The 16,964-nt window shown below is 57.5% G+C and overlaps 7 protein-coding genes across 7 annotated transcripts; 4 read left to right on the top strand and 3 right to left on the bottom strand.

Moving 5' to 3' along the window:
* Positions 1–1,273: 1,273 nt before the first annotated feature.
* On the top strand, positions 1,274–3,004 carry CCM_08828 (ankyrin repeat-containing domain; the record flags this gene model as incomplete). The annotated part of the gene is made up of 1 exon (XM_006673964.1): positions 1,274–3,004. The coding sequence occupies one exon, from the start codon at positions 1,274–1,276 to the stop codon at positions 3,002–3,004; it is 1,731 nt and encodes a 576-aa protein (XP_006674027.1).
* Positions 3,005–3,424: 420 nt separating this feature from the next.
* CCM_08827 (Taurine catabolism dioxygenase TauD/TfdA) lies at positions 3,425–4,693 on the bottom strand (the record flags this gene model as incomplete). Its single annotated transcript, XM_006673963.1, has 3 exons — positions 3,425–3,678; positions 3,741–4,392; positions 4,418–4,693. 3 exons carry the CDS (start codon positions 4,691–4,693, stop codon positions 3,425–3,427), a joined length of 1,182 nt encoding a protein of 393 aa, XP_006674026.1.
* An 814-nt stretch (positions 4,694–5,507) lies between these two features.
* On the bottom strand, positions 5,508–7,383 carry CCM_08826 (C2 domain containing protein; the record flags this gene model as incomplete). The annotated part of the gene is made up of 2 exons (XM_006673962.1): positions 5,508–6,381; positions 6,440–7,383. 2 exons carry the CDS (start codon positions 7,381–7,383, stop codon positions 5,508–5,510), a joined length of 1,818 nt encoding a protein of 605 aa, XP_006674025.1.
* Positions 7,384–8,814: 1,431 nt separating this feature from the next.
* Positions 8,815–10,817, top strand: CCM_08825 (lysosomal protective protein precursor, putative; the record flags this gene model as incomplete). Its single annotated transcript, XM_006673961.1, has 4 exons — positions 8,815–8,922; positions 9,007–9,119; positions 9,173–9,836; positions 9,891–10,817. 4 exons carry the CDS (start codon positions 8,815–8,817, stop codon positions 10,815–10,817), a joined length of 1,812 nt encoding a protein of 603 aa, XP_006674024.1.
* Positions 10,818–11,354: 537 nt separating this feature from the next.
* CCM_08824 (uncharacterized protein) lies at positions 11,355–12,929 on the top strand (the record flags this gene model as incomplete). The annotated part of the gene is made up of 5 exons (XM_006673960.1): positions 11,355–11,635; positions 11,687–11,801; positions 11,938–12,159; positions 12,209–12,759; positions 12,845–12,929. The coding sequence occupies 5 exons, from the start codon at positions 11,355–11,357 to the stop codon at positions 12,927–12,929; spliced, it is 1,254 nt and encodes a 417-aa protein (XP_006674023.1).
* A 74-nt stretch (positions 12,930–13,003) lies between these two features.
* Positions 13,004–13,862, bottom strand: CCM_08823 (NAD dependent epimerase/dehydratase family protein; the record flags this gene model as incomplete). The annotated part of the gene is made up of 2 exons (XM_006673959.1): positions 13,004–13,539; positions 13,604–13,862. 2 exons carry the CDS (start codon positions 13,860–13,862, stop codon positions 13,004–13,006), a joined length of 795 nt encoding a protein of 264 aa, XP_006674022.1.
* A 1,120-nt stretch (positions 13,863–14,982) lies between these two features.
* Positions 14,983–16,118, top strand: CCM_08822 (uncharacterized protein; the record flags this gene model as incomplete). The annotated part of the gene is made up of 5 exons (XM_006673958.1): positions 14,983–15,073; positions 15,109–15,587; positions 15,662–15,763; positions 15,936–16,003; positions 16,064–16,118. 5 exons carry the CDS (start codon positions 14,983–14,985, stop codon positions 16,116–16,118), a joined length of 795 nt encoding a protein of 264 aa, XP_006674021.1.
* Between the last annotated feature and the right edge of the window lie 846 nt (positions 16,119–16,964).

The following is a 16,964-nucleotide window of genomic DNA, read 5'->3' as shown; positions in this document are numbered from 1 at the left end:
TGAAGCCATGCTTCGGATAGGCATCCCTGGCCTTCTTCCCATGGTGTAGACGGTGATGGGTGATTGAGCGTGTCTGCTTGCCCCCATCCGGATCTCAGGCAAAGCTGCCACACCTCGTTTTTAGTCGCCTGCTTGCGGCAGGGGTGCTGCCACATCTCGTCTTTGGCCGCCTGCGCAGCAGAGGTAGTCTAGGCCTACCGGGAATACTTGGTATACTAGTCATGCAAACACATTGGGTGCCTGCAGGATTGTAATTTCTACAATGGCATTGACGTACTAATAGCCGAACCAGTAGGAGTGTGAGCCGCCCTCCAGGCAAAGATGATCGTGTTCTACCGCCTTCGACTAAATTCCAATACACCCGGGCGAACGGGGATTTCGGCCGGCGAGATTCTTCTGCGTATCGAGCCAGTCATCATCATTTAGGCCCACAGCTTCGTCGACCATGCAGTAAGGGATAAGCCTGTATTCGTCTGCCATGATGCAAAACTTTCCTCTACAAAGGCAAAGAACGAGAGTTTGGAAGGATTAATAATTACTTGTAGGTACAGGCAATACAAACTGAGGGTCCCATTCGATTTATAGTCGAGCAAAAGCTAAAGGACAGGTGGTGGAGATATCTGGCAGCTTTCTTCGGACTTCGGGGCGGCGTGGCGGCATGAGGCCACAGAAGGAATAGCACTAGACCAGGGCAGCGGAATTAAATCATTCTTAACCGGTCAAGATCATGTAGGAGATCACAAATCTATTTGGGATGCGTGCCGCCCATGTCGTCGAGTTGTTCAACAATAATTGTCTGCCGTAACCCTGATGTCGCACCAACTAATTTGTACGTGCGAGACGACAGGCCAGTGAGCAGGCTCAGATTTGCCGGGGATCATTCTTTGGAGATGAGTTATAATTTGTAATTCGGACGTATCTTCTGATGAATTGCTGAGATGCTCACGGATCGCTCGACGAGACGGGTTGTCCACTGCTGTTCGCCCACCGCTAGTTGTCACAGTGCGCACGTCACCCCTCACAGAGGCACACTGTGCAAGGCCTTGCGCGAATCCCCCAACCGCAAGAATTTCGCAACGCCGTCGTTCAGCAACGGATCAACCAGGCGACCAACAACACCCGCCGCGTCATTTGGCGTCCTTCAATCGAACAATTGAGTTCAATATCGTAGCTTTACTTGCTCTAGCTCACATGCGCCCATGTGGACGACGGCAGAGTGCAGACCTTCGAACCCCTAGGCCAAGCGCGCAATGCCTTGGACGCGAATGAGATGATGGCCGAGCCCAAAAATGGTGAACAGGAGCCCAGATTAGAATCAAATCCCGTCGAACATGATTTCGAGACTCAATCTGCTGGCACAGCTTCTGAAATACAGCCTGCAGAGGTTCCCGCGGAGCGCCCGTCCGCTGACGTCGTCGCGTCATGGCTTCGCATTCTGTTGGACCCAGCAATGAACAGGGAGCCCGAGGAATTTTATCTGGAAAGAAACATTCTTCGAAAATACCGACAGGCTGCCCCGGAATACTCGAAAGCCGCCCGGAGTTGGCCCTTGTACGCTGTCCAGTACTGGGATACCGTTGGCCCAATCGTGAAGCAGCTCTTTGCCCGCCATTTCAACTTCATGCAGTGGGCCCTCGAGTACGCGCGGGAAACCTATCCAGATATCTATGGCCCCCAATCTCCATCCAATGACGCCATTCTCGATCTCACCGATGTCCTGTACGACGGCACCTTCTCCCCGTTGCACGTCAGCGCAGCCCTAGGACTCGAACCGGCCTGTTTGGAGCTGATGGACAAGCCCGAAGCGCCGGGTGCCATGTTCCGGGAGCGCGCTGCGTCACCTCTATTTTGCTCGCTTGCGGGACCTCAGATCTTCACTTGCAGGACGTCTATGGAAAAATGGCATCAAGTGATCCATCTGCAGTATCCAGAGTTGCGCTCTCGCCTACCAGTCATCCGCAAGCTGTTGGAGCTACATCGTCAGAAGCACGTCCTCTACGAGTCAACCGGTCGGAAGGGACGCCTGTTAATGTTTCTTGCATTCCGCGCTACTGTCTTGACAGGAGACCACACCCTTTTGAAATTTGTCTTGCAGGGGGGTGGCGACGCTAGGGCTCTTATTGACTTGATCAACGATGACGAGTTCTCCTACTATCAGCCCGCCGATGCAACAATCACATCCAAGATCTTGAGCAGTATTCTCGATTTAGTCCTTGCGCCGTCCAAGCTGAATCTAATCGAGCGAGACAGGCAAGCACTCATCAACGCCATCCACGACGCCTTTCTCGTCAATGCAGGCGCTCGTGTGACGTCTGGCCAGGTCGACATTACAGATGCCGAGTTTCAGGAAGCGCTGAATGATGCCTTCCTGGACGATAGCATCATTTGCTTCCGACGCCTTGTCCACCACCCCAGTTTCGACCCCAATGCCGCCTCCCCGACCGGCCCAGCGAACGGCACCTTGCTTCACCATGCTGTGTGCGACGGCCTCGTCGAATTCGCCGATGTCATTGTCGAAAATGGCGGCAATTTGGACGCGCGCGACCACATGGGACGTACCCCGCTCTTGCTGTGCAACGACACCGAAACCCTGGCCATGCTTGTCAAGGAGCACGGCGCCAAGACGACAGCGGTAGATCACGAAGGTCGCAACATTTGGCACTATGCCGCATCGACCAACGATGTTCCGATCCTCATGTGGCTTGCGGGGCACGACTCATGCAAACTCGAAAATCTCAAGGCCCTGACAAGACAAGATGCCACGCCCATGGACCTGGCCTTGAAGAGTGGCTTGGAGTCGCTCGACGCCAACGATAAGACGCGGCTAGATGCTACTATAGTGTTGCAGGTTCTCCTCAGCAATGACGCGCCACATGTCAAAGCTATTGACGGCATGAGTGCCGAGGTGGCCATTTCGAAAATTCTCAAGAGCCAGCCACGTCCAGCATTTGACAGCCACGGGATCACTACCATGGGCAACCTACTTCGAGACAATTCCGTATAAAATTTATATCCGCATAGTACATGAACGATTATATACGTGTTATTGCAGCTAATGGTGAAGAATGAAACCCTGGCGTGACTTGACTTCAGAGGCCTCACCGGATGGTGTCACGCGCGGTTCTACTACTGCGCAGTCCAAAGTGCTGCCCGACATCTATAGCGAGTGTGTGGCAAGTGAAGGGTATTTGGACTCTTGGACTCTAATTGCACATGGTGTGGCAACGTCAAAAGCGTTGTGGCCTCGGGTACGAGCAGCCGGACGAACCAAGCCCAGGTTTCAAGGCGCCAATGCAGGAACCCGTTTTAAGATGTGTTGTAGATTTTATTACGTGAGTTCTGCTATATATTTTATATGTGTGTCATCGGGTCAGCCTCCGATTGGATCGGCAGCAAACCTCGACGAGACCCTAGATCGGCAGCACTATGCGGGTGCCACAAAAGGAGTCTCGAATGGACGCTCGGCCTGCGGAGTTAGACGCGCAAGGTGACGACGCTGACCGTTCTCCCAGTCGACCAGCGCGGTATGCTGTGTGACACGGTTATCCCACACGACGACGGTGCCCTCCTCCCACTTGACGCGGGCCTGGAAGTCGGCTCCATAGGCGAGGTGGTCGTAGAGGAACTTGAGCAGCGTGTCCGACTCTTCCTTCTTGAGACCAACGATATCGCGGGTAACTGTAGCAGCCAGTTAGTCACCGGGTGTTTTCTGACAAATCTCTCGACTACACATGACTTACACTGCGGGTTGACGTAGAGAGCCTTCTCACCCGTCGCGGGATGGGTGCGCACGATGGGGTGGTCGTTGACGACTGGCTCGCGGCGCTTGATGCTGTTTCTGGCGGCGGCGGCATTGACCTGCTCGATGCCCGAGTGCGTGGCGCGCAGGCCGTGCAGGCGCTCCTGGAACAGCGGGCTGAGGCGCTTGTACGCCTGCACGGCGTCGACGAAGAGCGTGTCGCCGCCCGTCTCGGGGCGGTCCAGGATGTACAGGAACGTGGTGCCGGGCGGCTGCTTCTCGTACGAAATGTCCGAGTGCCAGGCGACGGAGCTCGTGCGGGACTGAAAGTACGTCTCGTGGCCCTTGTCGCCGGCGCCGCGGTGGACGAGGTGGATCTCCGGGTGGCCCTCGGGCGCGCCCGACGTCGGGTGGATGTGGTGCCGGCCAAAGTACGCCCCGTACTGCAGGGCGTCAGGAATGGACAGGTCGGCAAAGTCCTGCTTGCGGAACGCGACCACCTTGCGTGTGGCCACGTAGTGCGCGAGCTCGTCCTTGCCCGCGTCCGACAGGGTCGACAGCTGGATGCCGTGCACCTCGCTGCCGATGCTCGGCGTGAGCTCCGTCACCGAGGTGCCCGCGGGGAAGAGGTTTGGGTAGGCCGTGTCGGCGTCCTTGCCGTGCTCGTAGTGCTCGTACGGCTCCAGCGCCGGCCAGAATTGCGTGCGGTCCCACGTCGGGAGGTAGTGAGGGTACTGCGGGAAGGGAGTTAGCCGTGTTAGTCGAGTCGAGCCCGGGGGGCGGGCCGGGGTTTGTGAGACATGCCTTGGCGGGGGGTTCACCGGTCTTGCCCTCTTCGGCCGCACGGTCTACAAAGACGGCATCAATCTCCTTGTACTGGCCAAGGTGTAGCTTCTGGAGCTGCGGTTGCGACTGTTCCGTGACAGTCTCGGTTTGCGTGAGAGAAGGAGCCATGACTGTGGGTAAGGATTTGTTTTCCAAATAAGTGAAAGAATGAACGAAACAAAGGCTAGGCTTGCAAGACACAACGGGAGAAGAGTTATATATACATTGGTTCACCATAGCAGAACAGGCTGTAGGGAACCCGAAACGCGGACCGCAGGCCTCTTCCCCCGCAATGGCATGCGTGTTGCATGCGATTGCGAAATCTACCCCCGATCGCCCTCCATTCCATGCAATGATGTAAGCAAGGCTCGCTCTGATTGAGTAGTCAAGGCACGATTTTGGCATCATTGGTCCTGGTGTGATGCTCTGCTGCGTGGGTTGTTGATGTTATTCGTGGAGGCAATCACGCCATCTAGCCAGCGGCGGGATGACACCACTGCCGCGCTCGGGGACAACCGCAAAGCACGCAATACACACGGGATGAAGGAAAATTGGGCGTTTTATGCGTCTCATGTTGGTAGTGGAGGTCTCAGCGGTCGGAGAAGGCTCAATTAAATCCGTCTCACAGCGACACAGGAACTCGCAAGGCGAGAGCCGCGAGTTGAACCCATCGAATCCGACTTTCTAAACGCATCTTCATCACTTTTATCTAGTTCTGTACTCTGGTACTCTAATAACACCGGCGACAGGAAATGGTGGTAAGCCATTTCAAGCTCGGAGGGATTTCACTAGACTATGACGTGTTGATACCAGCAGTGAAGTGGATAGCGATGGAGGTGAATTCATTGCGCATAATAGGTATCATGGTAACTAGACTGATTATTAATGCCGTGACAAGCTACACAGGCAAAGGAACAAAACAATAACAACAAACAATGACTGGTTAGTGTAGGGCATGCTTAACCTTGTCCTTGACCGTGCCCGGCTGCTCCAGTGCCTCCAACACCGTTTCGCGCTTGCTCTTGGCCGCGTCCCAGTTGTCCTGCCTGTCCTCCAACTCGCTCTCCGCTGAGCTGATGCTGCTCATGCTCCGGTTCAGGACGCCCCGCAGTACCTGGCCCTCATTCTTCTTGGCCTTGTGCTGCGCGTCCTTCATGGCCTGCAGCTTCTCGTCCTCCCAGTGCATGGCGACGACACCGAGCCCGGGCAGGTTGCGCTCAAAAAAGGCCTTGAGGTCCGGGAGCGCTGACTTGTCCGGGCGGTAGGTGCCCGAGTCATTGTCGATGATGAGCTGGTAGTACTCGGGGTCGCGCGGGGGCGCCTCCTCGGGCGGCCCCCCGGGAACGTGCTCGTCGTCGGGGTGCGTGCGGTCCGCGGGAGCGGCGTCGTCGGAGGCGGTCGGGCGCTCCAGCCGGCGGAGGAAGAATTCCCCAGAGTAGGCAATGTAGGTCTCGACGTCCGAGTGCATCGTGTGCTTGCTGAGGAGGTCGATTCCGAATTCCTTGCCCGTCTCGGTGAAGCGAAAGAGGGAGTCCAGGGTCAGGACGTAGGTGTAGACGCGGCCGCCCTCGTCGTAGCGGGCCATTTTGAGAAACTGACGGGTGGCGGCGGGGGTGCAGCCTTCGATGTCGCCGTAGGCTGTGCTGCGGTCGTAGTTGTAGATGCGATTGTGCTGCTTGTGCAGCGCCGTGTTGAGAATCTTGCCGCGCAGGCCGGTCGACATGAACATGGAGCCGATGATGGGGCGGAACGCGACGAAGCGGTGGTACATTTTGGGCGGAATAGGCCCGACGAGCTGCATCTCGTTGGCGCTGAACCTGCCAGAAAGCAGTTAGCATGGCAATTGATGTTGAGTGTGGCTCTGTGTAGACTGACTCGTAACGCTGATTCTTGCCGGCCTGCTTGCCCGCGCTCGAGCTTTCCCCGTTGGTCTGTGGTTGTTTACCCCGGGACGACTCCCCGGCGGCATCGCCGTCCTTGTCATTGTCCACCTTTGTGCCCGCCAGTCGCCCAATCATGGGACTAAAGTGCTGCACCCAGCTCGCCGGGCCGACCGTGTACATTTGCCCGTGCGGGGGTTCCGATTTCCCCAGAAGCTCGATGCTGATCTGCAACAGCGGCGCCATCTTGTGCCCGCCGCCATGGAACATGTCCGTGATGGCCTTCAACAGGTACGCACGCTTGCTGATGACGCGCTTCTTGCCCTCAAAGGTGCGTCCCGGCGGGGGTATGCCCTCCCAGTCCTCAAACAGGTGCGGGACGCGGACCGTGACGTTTCCCAGGCGGTCATTCTTGTCGGGCGAATCTTCGTCGTACAAGCGGCACTTGAGGGTGAAGCCGGACGGGGGCACGTTGGCGACGGTCCACGTCTCGTCCCAGACGGGCGCGAGGGTGCGGCGCACGGTGCGCGTGCGGTGCGTCAGGTCCGGGTCCTCCTTGTGCCGCTTCAGGCCGGCAACTTTGAGCGTCGCGTGCAGAAACGGGTCGGACGAGGCCGTGTGCAAGTCGCCGGGAGCGAGGTTGGAGGCCGAGTGGAACGTGAAGCGCACCGTGTAGCCGGGGGGCACGTCGGGGAGCTTGGTCGGGTCAAAGCCGCCGCGCGGCCGCCGTGACGACTTGGTCGGCTGCCTGTCCTCTTTGGAGGTGCCACTGGGTTGGCTGTCTTGGTGCTGGGTGTTGGTGGGAGATTCGTCCGTTTGCGCGGGGGCGGAGGCGGCGCCGTTGGTCTCGAGGTTCTGGGCGGTGTTGCCGTTGGGCGTCTTGCCATGGACGGGAGGTGTCACGAGCGGCGGCGCTTGTGTTGGTGTCGCCTCGGCCATGGTTGGCGAGGTTGCTACCTATGTATTGGTCGTGAACTGGTCCGGATTTCGGTCGAGGTTAGGTGGTCGCCAAGCCACAACGGCGGTCGGTCGAGAAAGCTTGGCGTGATGCTAAAATGCGGGAGCTTGATAGGAGACTGCTAAAGATGTCGGGATAGGGTTCAGGTTAAGAGGCTGATCTTTGGACAAAACGAATGCCAAGCATGAAGATATTCAAAGGAGCAAAAAGTAAAAATGCACGGGAGCCGAGGAGGAGAAATGACGATGGAGGCGCGACCATGCTGTTTGCTGTACGAGTACATGCAGCTTTGAATGTCGATCCGCCTAAATTAAGCCAGAAAGAGGCTTTGGGGCCGTTTGCCGACTCCCGGCTAGTGGACTACTTTCTCTGGCGGCGTTTCAGCGCTGATTTTAGTGGACAGACCCGCGAGCAGCTCCATTCCTTGACGGCCAATGGTCTGCCAGCAGAGAGACGAAACAAATACTGATCTTCCTTCCTTACATTTTTTCCCTATTTCTTATAATATTCTTCATCTTGATAGTTTGTTAACATTTTTTGGTTATTGTATTCGTTTTCCTTGTGTCTTTTCAGCCTTGTTAGCAGAGGGTACGTTAGCAGAGGGTACCAGCTGTTGGAGGCTCGTGGCGGGGCTCTTCTCTGCTGACTACAGCTGTGGCGCCAAAAACCAAGGCACGTAGTGGCGCATCATCACACACCAGCTCCTCCTGGAGCTACCCAGCAACCCAGCAAGTTACCTACCTACCTAGGTAGGTACCTAGGTACCTTAGTAGTTAGCCCTGCCACTTCCGTCATCACTTTTTCTTCCGTGCTTAATTGCGTGGACTGGCCTCTTTTTTAATGAACTGGGGGAAATGGCGACGAATCAGCTCCCGTTGCCTCGAGCTAGGAATCGGTCTGGTGGCACGTTGCTAGCTCCAAGTTGGCCGAATCTTGGCAAGAATCAGTTTGCCGAGCCGTCTGAGCCGTGTTGATCGCTGTCAATGCCGGGGCCTTGTTATCTGCTCCGCACATGCCCAAGTATGTGGAAGGCAGACAAGCAGAGTCGCACCAAGGCAATAAAGATGCCAAACAAAGAGCAACGGGGGGAGGGCCGCGCTGTACCATCACCACACCCTTCTTTCAGAGCTTCGATTATCCAACATTAATTTCTCACTGTCGGTCTGTCGATTGCATTTCTACATACCTCTTTGAATAGGCACCACATGACTGATGGCACCCACGGAGCACCATCTGGCATCAACCCGGTCCCGGGTACGGCGCCCGCGACTTCTTAGTCAAGACAACACCCGAGCGAGCTATCCGGGTTCTCCCCTCGGGCGCTGTACCTTGCGATAAATAGGGATACATTTCTCCTCTTCTAGGGAATTATAAATTTCAGCGACGGAATCCAAGACGGCACAAAGGTCATCATGCTTTCCAAGGTTGTACTGTTGGGCAGCGTCGCCGGCTTGGTGGCCGCTCAGTTTCCCCCACCTCTGACTGGCGTCAAGACCCTGAAATCTAAATTTCACGAAAATGTCACCATTTCGTACAAGGAGGCAGGTCAAATCTTATACTCGTCCAGAGATGTATAATTTTCGTCTTCTAATTCTTCTTTGTAGCCTGGCCTCTGCGAGACCACACCTGGGGTCAAGTCGTACGCCGGCCATGTCCACCTCCCCGCCAGCCTCTTGCAGGATATCCACGGCATCGAGCACGACTACGACACCAACACGTGAGTCGCGTCCAGCCACCCCTGCCAACAATTGTCATCTGACGCCTGGCCAGCTTCTTTTGGTTCTTCGAGGCTCGTCATGACCCTGCCAACGCGCCTCTCGCCATCTGGCTCAACGGCGGCCCTGGCGCGTCCTCGATGATGGGCCTACTCCAAGAGAACGGTCCCTGCTTCGTCAACGACGACTCGGCCACAGTGTCGCCCAACCCGTGGAGCTGGAACAACCACGTCAACATGCTCTACATTGACGAGCCCAACCAGGTCGGCTTTTCCTACGACACGCCCACCAACTTTACCATTGTCGTTGGCCCCGACGGCGAGCTCGTGCAAACGGCCACCGACTTTGATCAGGTCAATCTGCCGCCGCTCAACAGCACCACGCGTGTCGGCACCCTGTCCAGCGACGACGGGCGGCACACGGTCAACACGACGGCGCAGGCGGCGCACGCGCTCTGGCACTTTGCCCAGGCCTTTTTCTGGGAGTTTCCCCACTACAAGCCGAATGACGACCGGGTGAGCCTCTGGGCCGAGAGCTACGGCGGCCACTACGGACCCGGCTTCGCGCGCTTCTTCCAGCAGCAGAACGAAAAGATCCTCAACGGCACGCTCGACGACGAGACGGCGCACTACCTGCACCTGGACACGCTGGGCATCATCAACGGCGTCATCGATGCCGTGCACCGCGAAGAGGCCGGCATTATCTTTCCCTTTAACAATGTACGTCCCTCCTGTCTGTCTCGCGCGAACACTGACGACTCATAATGATGGTAGACCTACGGCATCCAGGCGTACACGCAAGAGTACTACGACGAACTCATGCTCAACTTCACCAGACCCGGCGGCTGTCGCGACCAGATGCTGCACTGCCAAGACGTCCTCGACGACCGCGACCGCGTCACACTCCAAGACGAGCGCGACGGCGGCTGGAAAGCCATCTGCGGAATTGAAGAGTCTTGCACCTCGCCGGGCGAGGATGCGTTCAGCACCGTTGACCACGCGCGCTTCGACATTACGCACCGCAAACAGGACCCCTTTCCGCCGCCACACATTCACGGGTTTCTCGCGCGCGCCGACGTGCTCGGCGCGCTCGGCGTGCCCGTCAACTTCACGGCCTCGTCGTCGGCCGTCTCGAGCAACTTTGGCAGCTCGGCCGACCACCTCAAGGGCGGCTTCGTCGACGCGCTCGGCTACCTGCTCGACGCGGGCGTCAAGGTGCACCTGATGTACGGCGACCGCGACTTTGCCTGCAACTGGATCGGCGGTGAAATGTCGTCGCTCGCGGTCCGACACGCCCGCAGCGACGGGTTTGCGGCGGCCGGGTACGCGCCGCTGGTCTCGGCGGACGGCGTCGGCGGCCTGACCCGCCAGCATGGCAACTTCTCGTTTACCCGCGTCTTCCAGTCCGGCCACATGATCCCCTCGTACCAACCCGTGCACGCGTACGAGATCTTCATGCGCGCCACATTCAACAAGGACATTGCGACGGGCCGGACGGACGTGACGGCGGAGCTCGCGACAGAGGGCCCCAGCCACACCTGGGGACACAGGACGAAGCGGTACCCGGCGCCGGCGCCGCGATGCTACGTGCTGGAGCCGAGTTCGTGCACCCAGGAGCAGTGGGACAAGGTGTATGCGGGAGCGCTGGTCAAGGATTACTTCCTCGTCGAGGAGGAAGAGTTTGAGTCGATGGAGCTGTAGGGCGTATTCTGGATCGTACATAGTGTTGAAGTCGGTGCACTCTGCCGTGCTCATCATCATCTCCTGCTGTGCAATTTTGAAACCTGAACTTGCATTTGCCTCTTTTTTTTCGTACTGCAGCATATGCTCCCATGACTACTTTGCGTGTGGCGCGTTACCTCTCTTCTGTCGTCCCTCTGCGTGCAGATTCGCTTCGAGCCTGCCGAGTTTGCCTCGCCTCTAGCACAACGGGCCCGCGTCGCACCAAGTCCTTCACTGACTGGTGAAATGCGGCTCTTAACATAAGAGCAGTCTGTATTTCATATCGTGGACATGGCGTGCGGTACATCCGCATTTGGCCATTCGCAGCTCCTGCCTCGTATGTTTGACCCTGTGTCGCCACCTGGCACACAGCGTTGCGAGTCTGCGACTGTGCAACGAAGCGGCAGAAAAAGTCCTTTTATTTTGCAGTACTCGACGCTCAAGTATGAATCCAAACCGCCATCGCTGAAGAAGAAAAATATCATCTAGTCACTTCCAAGCATGCACAATCCAGCCATGGACGCCATCGTCCACGATGGCTCCGACCTGTCGGCGGACCAGATTGCGACGCTGGTGGCCATTGAGCGCACCGGGGCCAGCCTGTCGATGATTGCCATCTCCATGATTGCGCTTTCGTACCTCGTCTACCCGAAGCTGCGAACGACGCCGAATACGTTTCTCCTCTTTGCGTCCATTGCCAACGCCGGCGCTAGCATCGCATCGATGATTGGCTATGACGGGCTGCTGCAGGGCGACGACTCGTCGCTGTGCCAGGGCCAGGCTTTCATATTCGAATGGTGAGAAGAACTCGGGAAACTGGTGATGATGTAGAGGGCTGACCTGTGCAGGTTCATGCAAGCCGACCCGTGGTGGTCCTGCGCCATGGCATGCAATGTGTTTCTCGTCTTCTTCTGCAACGTCAACCCGGCGACATTTCCACGCTACATTTGGGCCTATTGCCTTGTATGCTTTGGCTGTCCTCTGATTCCTGCCATCATCTTGATTTCCATACGAGATGAATCCCACGGCCCGGTGTTTGGGGATGCAACGGTACGTCTGCGCACGGCAGCGGCGGAGCAACGGACACTAACACGGACAGCTGTGGTGCTGGATCGGTCCAAACTGGAGCCTGGTGCGACTGTACGCGTACTACATTCCGATCTGGGTCTGTATCTTTTTGTCGATTGTTATCTACATCGCCGTTGGACACCACGTCTTTCAACATCGAAACCGCTTGCGCGGGGCTGGGCAGCAGAGCCTGGACAAAAATGGCCGCCTGCCGTCTCTGCAGATCACCGATGTCGATGACTCGGTCGAAGAAGTAAGCCGCAAAGAGTCTTGTCGTATTCCAACCGCTAACTGGCGCCAAGATTTGTCCAGAACGGATCGACTGCTACGGAATTGCCGTGACTGAAGTCCACGTCGAGTCGGACGTTTCGCCATGCGACGACCGCGGACAGTTAATCCTACAGCCTCCTACCCATGTAGCCACCATCTCAACGTCTTCCAAGAACATGGTTGAGACGACGCAGACGATGCACGCGATGGAGCCAGTGATGCGTGCCTCGGTGCTGGCCGCGCCACGATGCAACAAGACGAGCTTGTCGAAACATCTTGGCAAGTTGAGAAAGACGGCGAAGCTGCGTCTGCGACGGCTGGACCCGGTCAAGATGGCCTATCTCCGCACAAGCTTCATATTCGGGTTCGCGGTGCTCGTCACTTGGATCCCCAGCTCCGTCAACAGGCTGTACAGCATCGCCAACCATGGCCACATCAACTTTCAGCTGAGCGCCGTCAGCGGCACTGTGCTGCCCCTGCAAGGCGTGATGAATGCGCTCATCTACTTTACCACGAGTTGGAAGACGGTGTCGCACATCTTCAACGAGACGGCGGAAACAATCTTTAGCCGGAAGAAGACGCGGTATGTTGGCTCGAGGCTTTCGAGAGGTCGGTTCGGGGCCCTCCGAGCGACGTCTTCCAACATAAGCCAAGACTATCGCCGGCAGGGCATGCGGTTGGACGAGTTGGAATTGGAGCCACGTCGGCCGAGTTCTGCACGGCTGCACCGAGTCTAAAGACGAGCACCGATGATTTCAGCACGACACGTTTTTCAGTACTATAGAGACTACAATTTACATTAATTTTCGTCCTGCATCGTCTCCAAGTCACTGTTTGTAAATGGCCTCGCCCTCGGCCGCATCCACACCGTCCTCGACGGCCTTGGCGACGGCCGCCTCGACCGTCTCGTCGCCCTCAAGCAGGTCGAACCAGCCCGTCTGCACATTCTCCGCCGCGAGCAGGGCGTCGGCGACGTGCGCGACGGTGGCGCGCGGCACGCTGCCCTTGACGCTCGGCACCTTGCCGAGCACGACGCCGGCGGCGGGGCCATCGGTCAGTGTACCCGGGCGGAGGCCAATGCCGACCAGCGGCGCGGCGGCACCCTTGGTCGCCGCGTAGAGGGCCTCGTCGGCGGCCAGCTTGGCCTGGTAGTACGTGGCCAGCACGCCGTGGTTGACGTCCCGGTCGTAGGCGTCCCAGTCGGCGGCGGGCCACCAGGGCGCGGCGGCGCGGCGCGAGCCCGTGTACGAGACGAGCAGGAAGCGCCGCACCGACGGCGTGGCGGCGGCGGCGTGGATGAAGTGGATGGCGGCGTCGCGGTCGACTTTGAAGGTGGTTTCGGCACCGCCCTTGCCGCCGGCGCCTGCGTGGGGGGTTTTGTCAGTTTTTTTCTAGTTTTTTTTTGCCAAGAAGAAGAAGAGCCGTACCGGCACTCCAGGCAATGTAGTCGGGCTTGACCTTGTTCAGGACGTCCTGGGCTTGATGCTGGCTCGCCACGTCGGCGATGCTCTGCACGAGCACGTGCAGCGTGCCGGGCAGGCCGGCGCCGAGCTTCTCAATCGTAGGCGCCTGCTCCGGCGCGCGGATGACGCTGGTGACGGTCCATGCGCGGCGGAGCAGAAGCGGCGTCAGCTTCTGCGCAATGTTGCCGTGGCCGCCGAGGATGAGGACGTGATGGGAAGCCATGATTTGGTAGAGAATCGATTTGTAAAAGTTGTTTGAATGGGAAGGAGAAAAAAAAAAGAGCCGGAAGAGGGGAAAAAAGGATGCGAGGTTTGCCGCTTTTGTATAAACTACCCCTCCTTGCGTCACAGTCGCATGAGCTTATTGGAGCTTGGTCTTGCGACAAGCTTGACAGCGGGAGGCTTCGGCGGGGAGCTAGCTTCAAGGCCGGCTCATGATGACGCCATTGCTCGTGCAGCTTGGCAAATGATTTTTAGTTGTTGTTGTTGCATCGGAGATTACAAAGGTAGCTAAAATCATATCGCCGCAGGGAAGAGGTAAGCTATTCCCGGGTGTTGTTACCCAACGAGTACATGAGTAGCGACTTTCATCAACCATGGCAATCGGATGACGCTGCAGCGTTCTTCCGTGAACGACTTACCTTTCTTAATATTAGCAGGATCGAACCCCGGCGATCTAGCCGAACTTGTCGGTCCACAGCAGACGCTTGTTCCTGGGCGCGGGCGCGGTGTTGCTTGTACATGGGGGAATCGTCTCCAACGGCCGCGTGTGTATGGGGAACTTGTCGGTGGAGAAAGTGAATCTAGATTAAAAGAATAAAAACGACATCTATTGAACTAAACCACTGCTATAACAGACTTGTAACGTTGTGGGATTCGAGGCCGAATTTAGCAGTGCTGGGCATGGACGGCGGCTACGCCTTTGTCCGCCGCTACAACGTACGAAACTACGAACTGCAAATTTTCCTCGAAGTTTCGCTGATACCGCTTTGGCGTTTGTGGTTCATACTGCTTCTTCATGCGCATAGAGGAATTCGTTGGACTAAAGTATACAATAAAGTTGGCCCCCCTCCCCCACGATGTAGGGCGTGAGATTCCTTTGGCTGATATTCTCAATGATATTGTACCACAAAGCCTTTTCGGAGCCCACCAATATACACCCTCCTGTCGTGCCGATTGGACAAGCCAAGGCTGATTCTTATGCCTCGTCGCCTTGGCCCCGTACTTGCGCTCTTGTACGACGGCAACACGGTTGCCATCTGCCGGCCGTGCCCGTATAAAGACCCCGTCAACACTCGACGAGCTCCATACCTCCCCATGATCGCTTTGTCGCGCAAAGCTCCATGTCCGAGATGCGTCTTTGTGGCCAGTACCGCGACAGAGAGGCCCCCTGGGTGCCACCCGAAGTCGTGGACGCGACGGAGCGCTCAACCAGTGCGCCGCCACCGACAGGTACGCATGGACTGCAGAGTATTCTTTATCATTGAAGGAACTTGAAAGCTGGGGAGACAAAGTCGAAGAAAGAAAACGCTGCGAGTGGGACGCGCGATGGCTGACATGCTGTTCCGACATAGCCATGCCGCCGCCCGTCAACGATGATGAGCGGCGCGACTTTGAAACATTTGCGCCGCGGTACGGCCTTGGCGTGGCGAGACAACGGCTATTGCTCCAGCTTCGCCAAGGAATCCTAGGTATTTTGTCCCAGTCCCCGACAAAAGGCGACGCCATCGCGCGCACAAGACTGACAAGGCGGGCGGGCGAGCAGCGTGGGAGAAGCGGCACGCGCATGAGTGGCCGCATTGAAGAACTACAAGGCCGACCGTTCCACCGATGCTATTCCAGTATCCCATCTGGAGCAGCAAAGTTAGGAGCAGTTCTCTGTGAAGGTGCACGGTTCGTACCTGGTGGGTGTTCGTGCGAGGCCCGGACCAGACCTGTGCAACATGGAGTATGACGTATTTCAGCAAGCAAGTTCTGTCTGGTGTCCAAGAAGGAATGAAGGGTTACCGTGTCTCATTCTAGAATCAACTAGAAGCTATTGGGTGCCCAGCGAATAGGCAACAACAACTCAGCCGCATTCGTGCCACCGTGATTCCCATCGCAGCGGCCGAGAAAGCCCACACTGTATTTCACGCGCTCCACCCACCCAACCAAATTGTATAAAAATGCTCCGTGTTTTCTTTCTTCCTTCACGCTCTTCTCCGAACCCATGGAAACCATCATATGAGCTTGTGGGCCACAACACGATGCCGTGCTGCAAAACAGTTCGCCCCGGGCTCTGCGCGCGCCTGCGGAGAATAGCGCCGCCCGCTCGGCCAACGGCGGGCGAAGACAGTCCGTTTCCGCCGGATCGTCGAGTGACTCGTGAGTTGAAGCAATTTTTCTCTTCTTGTTTTTTTGTTTGGTTTTTAACAAATTTGGCAGAGGAGCCGACCAGGCTACGAGGACGTTCGCCACAGATGGTGGATTTACCGACTAGGTTTGATCTGGCCAGCAGTGATGATTCCTCTGACGATGCCATGTCTGTCGATGGCTCGGAATGGTAGTGAAGCAGGGGAAAGGGTTGGACCAATGTCCATTAGAAACCATCATCACCCAGGTACTCGGGAGGGCCTTGTGCAACGCATCGTATGTGACCCAATTCGCGCATCCTTCGAACGTCATACCGTGCCCTCTCTTGTCCCTTGCATCGAAAGCTAGCATTGCATTGTTAAAAGAAATATACACATATTAAGGCCCGTTTCACTCGGATGGATGCTCCTGCTTAATCGGATGCAGCAACATGCTCTGCAGACACATTGGCCCGCCGCCTGCCTCGCTCTCCCCATCCGACCCTCCGTGCCCCAACCAGCGCTGCCACAAGTGCTGCGAGAAGCGGCTCTTGTAGTACCAGCTCGAGACGGCATGCACGCGCTCCGTGGCCAGACTAAACGGCCCGCGGCGACCCGACGTCGAGTGCCGCTCGCCGCTGTTGTAGTGCCTGTCCACGTCGGCCGGCGCCCACGCGCGGCTGAGGTGCACGGGGTGCGGCGCGTAGACGGCCTTGAAGCCGTGGTGCAGCGCCACGGTCGCGGGGAACATCTCGGCAAACATGCTGCGGTTGTGCCGGCCCACCTCCTCGTCCATGGCCAGCAGCAGCCGCCGGCTGTACCGGCCGGCCGTGACGATGGCCGCGCGCCGCGGCAGCGCCGTCCACAGCGACCGGTCGTACCCCGTCACGTCGTGCGCAAAGAACCACCCGGAGCGCGCCACGTCGAACAGCGGGCTGAGCGTGACGAGGTCCGCCGCCTCGCCCACGCCGCACGACACGCCGTCCCGGTCGTCG

Source organism: Cordyceps militaris (assembly GCF_000225605.1).
Source record: "Cordyceps militaris CM01 unplaced genomic scaffold CCM_S00007, whole genome shotgun sequence".
NCBI classification, from domain to species: Eukaryota; Fungi; Ascomycota; class Sordariomycetes; order Hypocreales; family Cordycipitaceae; genus Cordyceps; species Cordyceps militaris.
The sequence above is the reverse complement of the archived record's forward strand: the minus strand, read 5'-3'. Positions and strand labels throughout refer to the sequence as shown.